Source organism: Columba livia, chromosome Z (assembly GCF_036013475.1).
Source record: "Columba livia isolate bColLiv1 breed racing homer chromosome Z, bColLiv1.pat.W.v2, whole genome shotgun sequence".
NCBI classification, from domain to species: domain Eukaryota; kingdom Metazoa; phylum Chordata; class Aves; order Columbiformes; family Columbidae; genus Columba; species Columba livia.
This window is the reverse complement of record NC_088642.1, coordinates 77,404,670-77,420,987: the sequence shown is the minus strand read 5'-3', so window position 1 is coordinate 77,420,987 and position 16,318 is coordinate 77,404,670. Positions and strand designations below refer to the sequence as shown.

Below are 16,318 nucleotides of genomic sequence, written 5' to 3'. Positions count from 1 at the left end.
GCATTCCTTCTTGCACTGTTTGTAACAGAATCGTCTTTTGAAGCTTGATGTAGTTCTGAAAGAATAATACAGTGTGCTGAAGTTATCTTTAAAGTGCTTGGAAATTGCTGATAAAATGCATAAATTACTATCTTTATGCTGTGTGTATCCCTGTGCATGTGCGAGGACATTTGTACACATAATACCAGAAAAAGTCTGCAAGTTACATTCATATTTGTATACATATAGACACACTCAGATGTGGTATTTTTGAAAATCTAATAAAGATATATCTAATTTATGTGTATTTGTATATCCATGCACTCGTTAGCATGCTTCCTCTCAACAGACGTTATTTTAACAAATCACGATACTTGTATAAACAAAGACTAAACAATATACAGTATTAACTTACCTTCAATTGAAACAATAGCATTATGGCATATGCAGATAATGACTTTCTGCATTTTTGGTCAGGCTTTTGGGGGTTTTTTTGGTTTGTTTGTTTTGGTTTGTTTTTTTCTGGGTGGGGGGAGTTTAATGCCTACCATGCAATGACAAAGGTTTATTCTCCCTTTGTTCTTTTCAGAGTGCTGCAGCAGCTCCCAGTCCAGTGCTAGGAAACATTCCCCCAGGAGATGGCATGCCAGTAGGTCCTGTACCACCGGGTTTTTTTCAGGTATTCAGAAAAATTATGATTACAGGAATTTTAGGATAGAAAATCCTCTAATACTGTGTACAAGTCTGTAGAAAAGGTCCTATTCTAAACTATGTTTCGCTATATGGTGCAATACTTGAGGGTTTATTTCTTAACAACAGTGAATAGGTAGAAAGGAAGGGATCTCTCTGTCTGACAAGTATTTTGTTCATGGAATAGTACAGCACAACTCATTTCACAATGTTATATGAGTGGAGACTGAAAATGTTTGAATATAATTTTAAAAGAATTTACTATAATTACATATATTGCATTGCAACTCTGAAGTTGTTGGTTGTGTTTAACCCTGTGATAAAGCCACAGGCCAAATTTTTAAGATGTCCACATTTCAGCTGGAATTAGACCTAGGCAATTAAGAATATCCCACCAACAATCTCCTTGCACATTGAAGATCTCAACCCTAATGCCTAAAAAAACAAGCCAAATATTTAGACCATGTGTTGCTTCTATTAAGTTTTGTCATAAATGGAACTAAATACCCAGTTAGCACTTTGGACATAAACAGTACAGAACACTGTGATGGAAAACATGGCAGCTTTTGGTGCAGGGCCAACCTAACAGTTGTAGTCTGAGTTGTAGTCTGAGGCTGGACTGCTCCTATTAGCAAGCTTGGATCTCCTTTTCACCAAAATTTGATTGTTTTTCCTTCTTTTCTGAGATACATAGACGGAAGAAGCATATTTCATCAGGGCGGGGAAGAGAGGAAGAATTGTTTAATTAATTTTTTAATCCAAATGGTGATTGTACAAAAATGGCAGGATATCAACAGTCTTTTTTTACACTGCATGTAAGTGACAAAGTTATTTGTATGGTCTTCGTTTTCGCATAGTTACAAGGGGAAAAACTGCTCTCTGCAGCACTAATATCTACATAAAGAAGCCCTGAGCCTGGCCTGAGCATGTTGTTTCCTTGATCAACTCAAAAAATGAGGCATGGTTTTTAATACATTAATGAAAATAGATTTGCAAGTGAAATAGAAAATACCATACTGTTGCCAGTTACAAAATCCTCAGGAGTTGGCAGAACTGATTAATTATTTTATTTCTTCTTTTACTGTTTGGAACAGCTGCTTAGCTGGGGTTTTTTTAAGCACAATTTTATCTCAGTTTTTATATTGTATAAGTATTTCACTTTTTCTTAAGTTAGCCACCCACTCCAGTTGTAATGTCAAAAGAATTAAAGTTTAAAGTTTTTTTCTTTTATTGTCTTTGAGGACAATTAAGAGGGGGAAAGGGCACAAATAGGACAAGTATGTGAAGTATAAAGGAGAAGATAACTATTTTAAAGGTTTTGCAGGTGGAGAGTGTGGGAGTCTTGTTTTTAGAAATGTGAAAAGACTTCCAGCCACTCTAGATCTTTTAAGATGTAGGAAAGACAAGATGATGCAAAGTACAGGTAAACTTTCCCTGTCTGTCAGTATCTGACTTCAGTCTTAACCTGTAGTCCCAGTAGCAGCCTGCTCTTTTTTGCAAGGCCTGGGACTGGAAAGTAAACAGAGGAACATCCATTTTCAGTGTAACACAGTTTGTGACATTAATCAGAGTGTCGTCAACTCAACAGCACAGGCAATGAGTCTTCCACAAGGTGGGTTCCAAGAGCTGGTCTGCACAGTGTGGTCCGGACTTCTCCAGACATCACCCTGAATTCCCCTTTCCTCACACCTGCTGGGTGTGAGCCGTCGTGTCTCTGACATGCACCACTCAAGATTAGTCGCTCACAGTTTTAGTTGGTGGAGACCTGCTTTCCTCAGCTGAATGGCCTTGTCAACCCAACAAACGTTTTTCAAGAGATTATTGGTTTTCGGTGTAGTTATCTGCTTAAGAATATAGGTAAAGAAGTAACATGTTGGTTAGCAAATCCAACTGCAAGTTTGATAGCGGATGCATTGATATGGTTGGGAGCGATCCCAGCAAGGGGAGCTCAGCCAAAATCCAGTCACTTGCGTAACAGTGTGCTGGAACTGTAAGGTCTGCTTAAAGCAAATATGTACAGACAGTCAGTGACAACGTCTGGTGGTGTTGGAGTGAGAGTTGTCAAGAAGTAGTTAATATCTGGTTGTAGTAGTTTCAGGCGGAGCCAAATCCTACCGAAGACAATTTATTTGAGGACAAGAAAATATACTGGCAGACATAGCTGTGTATGTAAACTCTGAAAATTGAGAAGCATCGTCTGCTGCTGTAAAAAGCAGGTGAAAAGACGAGCAAGAAAGAGAAAGTCATGGTCACTCATAGATTATGAAAATGAACAGTTTTGGGTTTTGACAGTTGGAAGATTATACAAATTGTGGGAGAATGGTGCTTATATCTATATTTAGTTCGCTAAGACTTTGCACTACAGAAACATTGTAACATTTCATCTTCTTACAACCTAAAATTTATCTAGAAGGTCATTGTGGAATGACAAAGCTGCCTTTTATTGCTTTATGAAATGTTTGGGTTGGCCTAGGCACTAGGCTTTTGACAGCCACTACCTTCCAGCTCTGCTTGGCTAATTCAGAATTGCTAGACAATTCAAATTCATTTGGTTTCTCATCAGTACTGGCTCTTGGTTTTGCACTGCAACCCTTATTTTGGCATTTAGCACTAACCACTGACTGGGACCTAGCAAAATGGATGCTCTTGCTGCCGCAGTTGCTTCTCATTAGGAGCCCATGGAAATAGATAAGTATGGGAGAAGTATTGTTTCTCAGACAGTACCTGGTGAAACTCTGCTCTTGGTAAAATGAGGTTTTCACGCATATGGAGGCCCTTAGCACTGATGTTAATTAGCAGTTTCTGGCATTTTATGCAGGGTCCAAAGAGGAGGAGTTCTAAAGCCAGCAGTTGAGTTTGTCTTGTATCTCTGCACTTGTGTTTTTAGACTTCATTTCAGGTGATGGATGATGAGCTATACAATGCTGATCGTCCAAACTGCAATAACTTCCAGTGAAAGGAAGGTGGTAGGGTTGTGTATGACTATTATCTTCAACTGAATGGCTGTTTTAAAAAAAGAAAACTGTTTGAAGTGTCAGAAATGAAATTTGAGAAGGAAACAGGTGTATGTGGAGTTAGAATGTGTCTCAGTTTCATCTACCGGTGTGTGTGTGTATTTTAAAGTAACTTTAAATTTCTTAGCTACATGTTTTTTGTCCTCATTTTTCAGTACATAGAATAGGTGATGTTCTGAAAATAAACGGGGGTTATACAGTAATTGAGTCTGCTCTTGGTTCATTAGCAGCAAAACAATGTGTGGGAGTACAGGAGGAGTGAAGACAACAGTTTTGTCATACAAGACTCTTAAACTCGAAATGGGAGAAGCCGGTCAAGTGTTTGACTTGATTTTGTCTCAGGCTGAAATAATGGGTCAAGTGCTGCTCAGTGAGGGTGTTGTCTGGTGGGTCAGCGCTTCTGGTGAATTTGCTTTCTTAAGTATGAAGCCTCAGAGAAGGACAGTGGTTGGTTGGGGTACAAAGTTTCCCACGTTTTTCCTAGGTAAGCCAAAATAGTTCAATCTTCTTTTTTCATATTTCTCCACCTGTAAAATGGAATGTCATAAGGGAAGATTGTTTTAAAAGATTATTAATTGCTTGGACAATAGACATCATAAAACAATCTCAGACTGCATAAGGGTAAGGTGGCCATTTACATCTTAACTCAAATTTGAGTCTTGAAATTCATCCTCAGTTTCACAGAATCAGAGAGTGGTTGGGATCAGAAGAGACCTCTGTAGACCATCTAGTCCAATCCAGTTTGCCAGTTTTCCTCTGCAGACCACATCCTGTACATGAAGCTAAGGTATGAGGAAGGCACTTAGTGACTATGTTAATAAAGTAATTTAGGACATTTTCCTTGCTGTTTTTCAGCACCAGAGTTACTCAGTTCTTGGTATGGCCATCCATAGAGATGAGTCTGACCTAGACTTTGTTCCTCTTTTTGGAGTCCCATCTGATACTAAAATAGAACAACTGGAGGACTGAATAAGATTGTAGCAGTTATTTACCTTCAGGTCTAGACATTAGAGGATGCGCATAATCTCAGTAGCCAAAGCTTTATGCAAGGTTCTAATAAACTCATTTTGGTGAGACAAATTCACCCACTTGTGGTCAAAGAGGATTAGGTCATGGAATTCAGAGACACTCAGATTTTCACATCATCCAGTCTCATTTCACTTTCTGGCCAGAGAACAGGCAGCATTTTTTTGCTAGGACTGGTTCTGTGCAGTGCAGAAGCATTAGTGCCTCACAGACAAAGCAGGGTCTGCAAAGCTTTCTGTACTAGAATCATAGGGTTGCAGAATAGTTTGGCTTAGAAGGGACCTTCAAAGCTCATCCAGTGCCACCCCTGCCATGAGCAGGGACATCTTCACCCAGATGAGGTTGCTCAGAGCCTCACTGCCTTCTTTTAGAGGACAATAAGATTGGAAAAAAATAATATCTTAAACTTGCACATCCTGGTACACTATGCATTTAGAAAATAAGGACACGAATGTTTGGAAATATCGTAATGGAAATTTTAAAGCCTGGATGCACTTCTGTTCCACAGCACACAGCAGTGTACCCATGGGAAGCACGAGGGTTGCGTTCACGTACAAACGGCTGCTTTTCAGGTAGTGAAGTACTGGACCATTTGCATTCATCTCTTCACTTTAAATAGGGTAAAAAAAATTAAGATACATTAGTTTTCTGTTTTCGCAGGTAATTTATTTGATCTCTGCGGACAATATCGGCTTTGATAAGCAAATAAACAGAGGCTGGACAGAAGTTTTGGAGCTTGTGTTCACTGAAGTATTTTGAATTTTTAAGCAGAATGGAAAGTATTGATTTCACAGGATTTTATTTGTCTTTTAGTTACTTTCCCAGTTTTAACACACCTGAATACAGAGTTCTGTGTTCTAATCCATCTAATTCATCATGTTCCTCCAAGTCAGTGACTACTAGCATTGCAGAATATCTGACCCTGATTGCTTACTTTTGCAGTGCAATTATGAGAAACATTTAAGCGCATATATAATTAACCCCAGTTATCTTCATATCTTTTATTACATGGTTGACCAAAAGTCTGGCATGTCCGCATCTGTATAAAGAACCTGTCTGTTGTTTTAAAGGCACTCAGGCAGGTAACAACATTGCGTTTGTATTTAACTCACCTGAGAGACACTGCTGAATAGTTAACTCATGGAGTGCCAGCTGAGATTTAGAAGAAGCAGGTTATTTACTAATTGGCAGTTGACTTGTTTAATTTGCTAGTTAAAAAAAATCTACCACTAACTATGCATTTTCAAATGTGAGTGAAGTGCTCTTTCTTTTAAATCCATAACCTTTTTTTAAGCAAATTTGTTAAAATTTGTTCTAGTCGAGCTTACCACTAAACCTTACTTTTGTAGTGCATGTATATTCTAAAGGAATTGTCAAGTAGTTTGCTTCATTCACCAACTTGTAATCATGAGATATGGTCGGAATGGCATGGGAAAGATATGTCGACACCCTGTTTGAAATACAAATGTTACATGTTCTTCTTATATAAAGGGGAAAAAAAAATACCAACCTAAACCCAGCCCACTGAAATAATGTAAGGCTGTCATGCCATCTAGTGGCAGTTGTTCATTCTCATTTTAGCTCAACCTGTATTATTCTAAAGTATTATTTTTAGCTTTGTAGAGCTGACCTCATGCTTTACAAGAACATCGTTTCAGTAAGACACATGAGCAGAAAGAACTTTTCTGTTTCTCTTCCTGCCTGGCATTGCTATTTGATATTAAAAAATCAGTTTAAATAGCATTTAAGTAGTGAAAATAACCAAAAGTTAGTGAATTAAAAATCAGTAACAACACATATCTCTTGCATTTTGATATAGAAATAGTGACCTGTTTGTAAATAAAAAGAAAATGGATCTGTAGGCTTCTGTGTAAGGCTGTAAAACATCTTCTTGTTTTTAGAAGTCATTGGTTGAAGTCTCCCAGACAAACAGGGACAGCACCTTTACGACTGATTCCATGACAGCTGGGGTTAAACCAGCTCGTTTGGGGTTTCACCCCGTCCTCGCACTCACTTTTTCTAGCTCACGTGTGTGTGTGTCTCCTGGAAACTATAGTGTTGACCGGGGGTCTGCTGGGTACGTGATCATCTGCCTCGGCCCCCTTGCCCTGGCAGAACCTGCTCCCAGGTGGCTCATTGCAACAGCCATCCAGCAGTAAGGAAGACAAGGAAGGAGAAATCCTCCCGTGTCCCTTTAAAGCCGTTTTGGAGTGACTGTGTTACTTCTATGAATTGTCCACAGAGGGGTCGTTGTTTGCACAGGGAATGAGGATTCCTAATTCCAGCTGCTAAATTACATGACTAAAGCTGGAAGATGCAGGCATCTCTGAGACTGGTCTTTGCAGGACCAAAATGTGTATCTATATCAATACTAAAACATTTTGTTTCTTTTTAAACCCTTTAGAACTCTTTCAATTATTGTCTTACCTTAATGCTTATGTAGTTTCCTAGTTTTCCAGGACATTTACCTTTTATTATCCCCCATTTGAATTTTCATTCAAGCAGCCACATTTTGTTACAGTAGCATCCTTCTTCGATGCTTACCTTTCACTGCTAATACTCATGTTTTCCCTGCTTTTGCAGCATCACCTGTACCTTTTCTTTAAACTAAAACATACCAACCATTAAAAATTAAGCGGATCATGATTGCAAAGTTAGCTGGTTTTGCTGCATGCTCACGCCCATCCTAAATTCCAGTGGAGCAATTGAGATAATTGCAAGTGAGGGAGTGAAAAGGTGAAGAACTGGACCCTGAGCTGAGCACGTACAGTGAAGTCCCAGAAGCTTGGAAAGTATGATGAATTGTTAAAACTTTACTGCAAGTGAATGAATTGTTAGCAAAGCTACAAATACAGCTTGTGGGTAAAGCTATCAACTTTGATAGGATGTGTGAAACATTGAAAATAGGTTTTAAGGGGGACTTTTTCTCCTGTGTTTATATAATTAATGTTAGAAAGAAGAATTTTCTTGTATTTTTAGCATATCCATTGTTTGTAAATGCACAAACCCCGGTATAGCAGACTGATACCCACTGGGAATATGCAAGTGCATAAAATTATGCATATGTTTAATTCTTTGCAAAATGGGGATCTGTGCATTTTTGTCATTGCCGGTATCATGCTATATTTTAAAATATTTTAATTTTAAAAATTACTTTGATTTTTAGACTATGTGAGAGGGGATTAGCATCTTCAATTAGTTTGTGTTTGTTCCTCTCTTTTTTTTTTGTTCTCTCTAAATAGTAGGAATAAAGTCAGCTTTGAAAAGACAGAGGTGTCCGACATCTGCTGGCTTGGATAATTCTACCCTGCAGTTGTGGTAATGGTTTTACTGCTCGTAACTGTTAGAACAAATTAAAACTGCTCAGCTTGAGTAGCTAAATAAGCTCTGAGCCCACGCATCCCCCGCCTCCCCTTCCACATCCACATCTCGAGCAGCCACAGACCCGCTGCTGCTGGGCACAAATCGTCTGCCTAGGAGATCTGTGGCGAACTTTTGAATTTTATCCTGAAAATTCAAGTTCTCTGTGAGATGAACCTCAGAAATTTAAGGTTACTGTCCGTACACCAAAACTGGCATTACAGTTGCTGCTCATGTGTACTGAAGAGCAGGGGAAGGGTTGCCGTTTGTATGCAGTGCTTCCATCTGCTGAGGTTAATTCAGTTCCTGTTGTGGTCTGGTTCTTAGTTTTTACATGAGCTTGGGTGCTTGGGTTTGAAGCCAAAATCCTTGGATGGTGATAACGTGTGTAGCTTCAAAAGATTATATTTATTAAACATAAAAGCAGGAATGACAAACTCTGCCTTGTCATTGTCAAAGTTTTTCAAAAAAATCAACTGTATATCCTAACCAGGGGTGACTATGAGGTTTAACCAATCTAAGGAAACGCTTTCTCAGGTGTAGTGATCTGTGTGTGTGATGTCTGAATTCTAAAAGCTCAGATTGTTGATTTTTTAGAGAAGGTCATACTTTTTGATGTCCTTGTTTTAGCTTCCCAGGATTGAAATACTGTGTTTTCTCTAACACTTGCATGTGTTAAAATTTAAAAGCTATTAAGCTGGTTTAAATGCATGTGAATAAGAGCCCTTCTAAAATTGCACTTCTTTCAAAATTTCCATTAAATATAATATGCAGAACTTCACTGCTTTCTTTCTCACTTGCTAAATCTTCTTGAGCATGGGATAATATTTACCACGAAGTGAGACAGATGTAACACAGTACAATTCCTGAAGATCCTCTGTCATCAAAATTAGTGTTGTTTACCTTCTCAAATTTCTGGAAAAGTAACCAGGCGATCAGGCAGATCCTGCTTTTAGCATCACAGAGAAATGTTTAACTAGGAACAAAAGATTTGGGTTTGATTTTTTGTTTGTTTGTTTTTTAAAGACGTTTTGTTTCTTGGTTTTTCTACGCAGAGTGTGCAGGGTACGTATTACGATATTCTTCTCTCTGGTAGAATGAGGCTTGTATTTCTTGATCAGGGATAAGGCTTTAATTTTGTTTGAATTGCTAGTTTTCTTTTAACTTGTCAAATTTTAGATGTGAAAGACAGAGGTCAGTGGAAGGATTTAAAAATATATATATTACGCTTACACTCTAAATTAAATCACACCTCAGTGTTGCTGTTTAGAGGTTGCTGGGCCATGTCAGGCTGCTCTTGGAAAATCATAAGTACATAAATTATTTTTCCAGGGACCTTCTTCTGCAGCGCAGAGAATAACTTGCTCATGTAATTAGGTTTGGTCATCAGGAAACACTAGTGTAGTGAGACATACTGTCTTGGTGCTGAGAATCTAACATGACTTTATATGAAACAGTGTAGATTAAAACACCTAGTTTGATATGTAATGGTAGATTACAAGATGTGTAGTGTGTAACCCAAATTTAATGTCTGAAATGCTTTAGCAAAATATAAACCAAAGACCTGTAACACTGTGGTAGCCATGTGGGGGGCAAAGGGGGACGACAAGTGTTGTATAACTAACAGAAAAATGCAGTTGAATAGGAGAATATTTTTTTGTTAAGAACTGATGATATCGTGTCCGAGCTTTGGGGAGGGTAAGTTTCATGTTTGTGCTTATCAGCAGGCTGTGCCAGCGCAAGCGTGTCCTTTTGAGAGCTAATTTAGCTTAGACCTGGTTAGAATTAAAATGTGTTAATGAAGAGTGTCTTACACGACTGTGGTGACTGTTATTGCTGAATACAAAAAAAAAAAAAAAACATAGAAGAAACAAAATAAATGAAAGTGTGTGAATTGTAAACAGACTTGGATAAATTCAATTTACACATATTTTACAGTTCAGCACTGGCACTCTTCAAGAGTACAAAACCCCATTTCATTGAGAATGGAGGCGTGCACACCAGTGCTGATTGTAAAGCACTTCTAAAGCACTTTATAAAGAGTTTGAGTCTTGAGATATGTTAAAATGTTACCTCATTGTCATCTTTCAGTACTGCTACCATAATAAGAAAATTAAATAAAAATATCAAGCACGCTTATATCTTACCATTTGGACTATAAGTAGTTAAATGATGTCAGTCATTTTAACAGGGAAAATAGTTTGAAAACAAAAAACCATGAATATGAATTGTATTTTCAGAGACAGAAGATGTAACTTGGCAAATAAATTAATTTTTTAATGGAGGAGAGGAGAACAAATATTTTTTGTTTGTTTCACTTTTTTTCTCGTAGAGCTTTAAATGAATAAATGAAAAGTTTTGGTCATTATGACAATTCCCATCTGGCTTGAGACCTTGATGGTGGCAGCTTGGACGCTCTTGCAATACCTGCTCTTCAAGTAGCAGCATAATTAATTTAAATAATTTCTCATCGCGTGTGCACAAATTAAGTCTGTGGTTCCATTTTCAGCTTCTAGTGACAAGCAGTGTTTAGATTATGGTGACTGAATTACAGAAACCAACTAAAACCATTTCAACCGTTTTCTGTACCAATTGCTAAAACTGTGTTTCCCTTTTATTTCTGGTGTGCTTATTGTTCTTCCAAGAGGTATTCTCCGGTCAGGAGCATCTTCTACCTCTGAGGGTGTTGAGACATACAATCTAAGGAGATCGGTCTGAAATTGATAATTCAGGATTAAAAAAAAAAAATAAGTATGCTTACAAGCAGTTATAACTAGTTTTTGTTTGCTTCTAAATCCGTTATTTTAGACATGGTTTTGGGAAGCCCTGCAGAGCACCGTGTGGTGCCAGCAGAACCCATTCCTCTGCTTTCCTAAGCCATGTAACATGCAGTAAGAGTGTGGCACCAGGTCTGGATGGAGCCATTGTTGGAGGTGGATCCTCTCTCCGCTGCCCATTGCTGCCCCGGCAGAGCAGAGGTCCCTGGCAGGCAGAAGAGTCCACCTGAACTCACTGGTGGCATGTGCCCCATCCCTGAAGACATCCCAGACCAGGCTGGACGGGGCTCTGAGCAACCTGAGCTGGTGAAGATGTCCTTGCTCATGACATCGAGGTTGGATTTGATGACCTTTGAATGTCCCTTCCAACCCAGACTGTTCTATGATTGTATGATGCTGCACGGAAGCACCTGAGATATGTAGAACACCTTGCCTCTCACGAGATGTTCTGTGGGAGCCATCATCTTGGGCACAGCCTGGGGGCCGAGCTGCACAGGGGACATCATCAGTGGCCTCAGCACTTGGTGCATCAAGCACAACCCCCATGGGGGCTCCAAGCATTATAGTTAGTAAGTCACTTTGCTGGGAGATGGTCACCCTCCGAGGGTATATTTTGTCCGGTTGTGCCTGTTGAAACCACTGCCCAGCTTTCTGTGGTGGCCTTGAGTGTCGTCAGGCAAACCAGATCGGTGTTGTGTTTCAAAACAAACCTTCCCTCCTACTTTGACCACGCAAACACATATTTTCCCAAGCCGAGAAAGCCTTTTATTGCACCTAGCTGGGAAGATATGAATGTGAACCTACATTAACATTGTTATTTTCAGCTATGCTGACTGGGACAGGTGGGTATTTTTGTGCCTTGTAGACAGGGTTCTCCTGTTCAACCAGTATTAGTTTCATGTTACTCTACTCAGCCCAAGCTTTGTGCACTGGCATTTCAGCTCTTGGTATTTTTATGGTTAGCAGATGTTTGCACCTCTCCATTACTCGTGCCCAATATCTGCAGTAATTCTTTCTGAACTGCATTTGTGTGTTTCCCTGGTGTCTGTGGGTTTGTTACGTGAGGTTGTGCTGTCCAGGATAACAATTCATATCATATCACGTAATATGTACATATTGTAACAGATATGGATATTTACAGTAAAGTCAATCTCATTAGGAATTCAGTCTCAATACAAATTGAAATGTAAGCAATATTCAGGATTAGTTTTTTGACTGTGTATTACTGTAAATTTTGCAATTTGTGTGGGGCAAAATGTGGTTGATAAGTGTTAGTGTTATGAGAGAAAAGGGATAAAAATATCAATGCGAAAACCCCACTCTGTTTGGAAGCAGGTAAATTATATTCCCAGCTCTTGGAAGCAAAGTAAATTTAAAGATAAATAGATTTATTGCAATCTCTCATACTTTCAGAACACCATCTTATTACTTCTTTTATTCCATCACTATTAGGTGCAAGAAAACTAAACCACACCATATTCTAGAGTCACCCAACAGCTAAAAGAAGGCAAAATAAGAATTGCACAATTGGCAGAGAAATATGCCACTTTCTATGCCTTTGTGTCATCAGCTTCCTGGTGGATGTTTTTTGTGAAAATATTTTTCCTGAATACTGCAATCAAAATGTGGGCAGTGGGGCTACTGTTCTTCAGTGTTTCTTCTTCAAAGATTTCTCTACTAGAAATCTATTGCCTGCTTGTCCTCTTGTATTTTACGAAGTTTTGACATTGAAGATGCACACACGCATGCAACACACAGAATTCTGTTACATACGAAGTTTATAAGATAGTTTTACTCTTCTTGTACATGGCTGGATTCTTTCTTTAGCATGAAGATAACAAAAAGTACTAGAATGTGTGTCGCTGTCATTCAAATTCTTGAACTTTACTTCAAGTCTTTTTAGCAATTTGACATGACAGGATGCTATAAGTAAGAGTAGGAAGCTTACTAATCTTAACATTTCACATCTTGGTTTTATTTTGTGTAGTCTCTCTTTTAGTCTTTTATTTTTTTAGTAGTTTTTGTTCTTACTTTAAGTTGATAAATAAATATATACTGAGGTGACTACACAAAAGTGGTTGCCTATCCGGCTTGTTTTTCACAGAGTTTAGTAGAAGTTTCCAATTACATTCATTTGGTGTCAGAATCATGACAGCAGCCTTCAAGATGCTATTTGTGTTACTAAATTACTGAGTTTTGTACCTGGAGGCAGTAATTACAATATACAGTGTTCGCAGATGTGTGTAGTTAGGTGTTCTCCAAAATCACTTACCAGATTCACATGTTATTGCTGCAGCTTGTATGACACGTGTTTCCAAGTGCTGGTGGCATCTCGGCTGTGCCTTACATATGACATGCTTTTTTAAAAAAAACAATGTTATTTTCTTTTTAATTTTTCTTTTGGGTTTGACTCTGGGTTATTTTGGGGTTTGGGGTTCTTGGGCTTTTTTTGGTGGTGTTTTTGTTGTTGTTATTTTTTTCTTTTGTTGTTGTTCTTGTTTTCCTTAATCCATTAGTGTATGTTCATTTGAGAAGTTAATTGTAGCTTAGGGTAGTGCACAACAGTGTTGTTTACAGCTCCTCATATTCAGCGTAACGTCTCTGTTGCGGGTTAGAGGGATCTGAAGGCTGCAGTAGCGACTGGAAGCCTTTCAGAGCCATTTCAGCACATGGAAATAACCGTGGGATGGAGCCGCTCTGGTAATACCCTTCTTCCTTAGTCAGAGCAGCTGCAAGAGATTGGTTTCCCTTAGAGAGGCTTTGCAAAATCTGAAGTAAGATGTGGCCTTGAAATGCCTGATATATTATTTGAAGAGCATCCTACATCATTTTGCACAGAGAAGGCTCTAGGATAAAACATCTTGTGCCCCACTGTGTTCTCCCTAGCTGGTTTCTAAAGTCATTGCTGCTTTACCTATCTTTTCGCATATGTTTCCAGATCAATTATTTTTTGCTGTTTTTACCCTGACTACTATTTGAAGAGTCATATGTCTGTAATCCTTAGCTGGAAGAAGAAGTGTTCTTCTACATTGTGCATTACTGCACATAGTGGAGGGATCCATTAAAGGTTTTTTAGACTATCAAGATGCTGAATTTTGAATTGAGACGGGGATGAGCTAGCAAGCGGAAAAGTCTGAGTCTTCAACCCGTGAAGCATTTAGTTTTGCCTTCAGAAGACAAGCACTGCACAGACCAGTTAAAACCCTGTTAGCACTGGTTTTAATTTAGTGGCGAAATTTTGAATCCATTACTTCTTGTGGTGTATGTGCTGCACTATTGTTAAGTGAATGGAAAGAAAAAGTTTCCAAGAAGTCAAGGAGAGAGCTGCTACCCATAAGAAATTTAAGGCCTTGGTTGTTCCTCCCTAAGCCGTGGTCATTTCAGCAACTGTTAACAATAAAATAAAACTAGATCAGAGACTAAATGTCAGCTTGTTTTTCCTAATTACAAAGAACGTACTGAAACATCACATATGACAAAAATGCCTGCTGTTGAGTTCTTGTCTTTCAGAATGCCTAGTGCTTAATAGTATGTGTGTGTCTGTGAAGCCTGAAAAATATGCACCTATTTTAGTGAGAAGTTGTTCATTTAATATATTTTAATTAAACTGTCCCACAGAATTTCCTTGGTGTCTTGATATATCTTGGTAGAACTTCTCTGGACAAAGATGACATTGGTGGTGGAGGGAGAGAAGTTTAGTAACTGACACAAAAAATAGGATATTAAAGTATTTCTTTTGGTGGTGGAATTTTTGTGGTAAACTTAAGTATGAAATGCTGGTCCAAAACAGTGTAAATTTTTTAGATTTGTCTTTGAACATCACCATCTTACCATTTTCGGCAGTGCTGTATTTATCAAAACATTAGTTGTGTTTCCCCAGTTGTTCATATGTGTTCCTGCCTATAGAACTGTGCAGTGTTGGTATCCATGGATCACCAAGAATCATAACATTTATTTGAAATTTACTAGTTGAAGTCATTAATTGCAGTTCCACTTGGGTTCAGTTGCTTAAAGAATGGGAGAACACTAAAACACACCAATATATTTAAGGGAAATACACAGATATATAAATATTTGCTGTATATAAACCTTTTTTTTAAGACAGAGTTGTATCAAAAAGGCTCCTGTAGTTATTCCATGCAGTGAACTAACAAGTCAGTTGAGAATCGATGCACTGGCTCTCAAGTTAAAGTCTGGTTTGATGCCTGCTTAGGAATCAATGCCTCAAAACAAGGCAAACTTGTGACATAGATCATTGCAGAGAAGAATCCCAGTCTTACCCTCTGAGGCTTATATTAAGTAGACTTGAGACCTTCCTAGATCTAGACCTTCTCAGAAATCTGAAGCAACTACTGACCTCAGGGGTACAGCAAAACAAAAAGTATGGACTCTGATTGTCAGGAATTAGAAACAATGTGACTCATACTTTGAAAAGTGAAATTATGACTTATTGTATGCGAGTAAACCACTTTCTCTCCTTCATGCAGGACAGTATTTGTTTCAAATATTATAAATAAAATTTTGGTTCTTTAAAAAAAAATTACTTCATAGGTATTTTTATAAACTTCATAGAAAGGGTAACCCACTGGGAAGAGAGGGGACAAGCAGGCTTCCATCCTGCTTGAAAAGCATAGTTGTTCCGCCAATAATGCACTATTATATATAGTATTAATATTAATAGTGTGATTCTATGTTAAGATACGCTTGACTTGAGAGACTTTGCTGATTTCACTTTTATGAGCTGTACAACTGTAAATAAATTTAAGGTTTCTTTGCGGAATGAGGAGGTGAGCCAAATCTGAGACATGCACCAGAGTGTGCTGCACTCCATACAATGCACTTGGTTGACCTTTATGGAAGTTCTTTGAAATTCTAATTTCCTCACAGTTTTACTGCTTTACAAGGGTGTTCAAGTTTACAGCCTTCACCACATGCTCAACCCTTTTTCTCTTTCTTTCTCATCACAGAATCTCATCATTAGAGAGGTGGCATGGAGAAGCCTCCCCTTCTATAGCACATAATTTCAAATGCTCTTTCTATTATTCTTTCCACAATTGCCATTGAACTTTCTTCTCCAGTTTGTAAACCCTCTGTATTTCAAATGGCTTTCTAGTACCTGTTTTGAACGTGTGTTTATGTAGGTTACATTATTTCAGCTTTCATCTGATTCTGAGGTGGGAAAGGTTCTGTTGAATCTTTTTCCTTTATCTCTCCCATGTCTCCAATGACAGTGTCATGAACAGAAGTGAGCTTGTCTTTCATGATATAAAGAATCAGTATTTTTTGTCCTTGTCTTCACAGTCATAGCATACTTATAGCTCTTCATTTTCTTCTGCAGTTATAGGTATGCTTGCTTGCCAAAATGATCCTCTTCATCATCTGTTTAGTCAGATGTTTGTGCATTTTTCCTGTAGATCTCACATTTGCCACTGATCTTGTAGCTTTCTAGATGTGTAGATTACTGTCACACAT

The 16,318-nt window shown here is 38.3% G+C and overlaps 1 protein-coding gene across 3 annotated transcripts in view; it reads left to right on the top strand.

The window, feature by feature from the left end:
- The window catches only part of SSBP2 (single stranded DNA binding protein 2), a 186,798-nt gene that overhangs the window by 125,466 nt on the left and 45,014 nt on the right, over positions 1-16,318 (top strand). For 2 of the 3 annotated variants that reach the window (XM_065046441.1, XM_065046439.1), the window contains exon 5: positions 569-658. The exons of the other annotated variant lie outside the window; for it this stretch is intronic. In XM_065046441.1, coding sequence (XP_064902513.1) covers positions 569-658 — 90 coding nt within the window. The remainder of the gene's footprint in view (positions 1-568; positions 659-16,318) is intronic. 3 annotated transcript variants of the gene reach the window in all.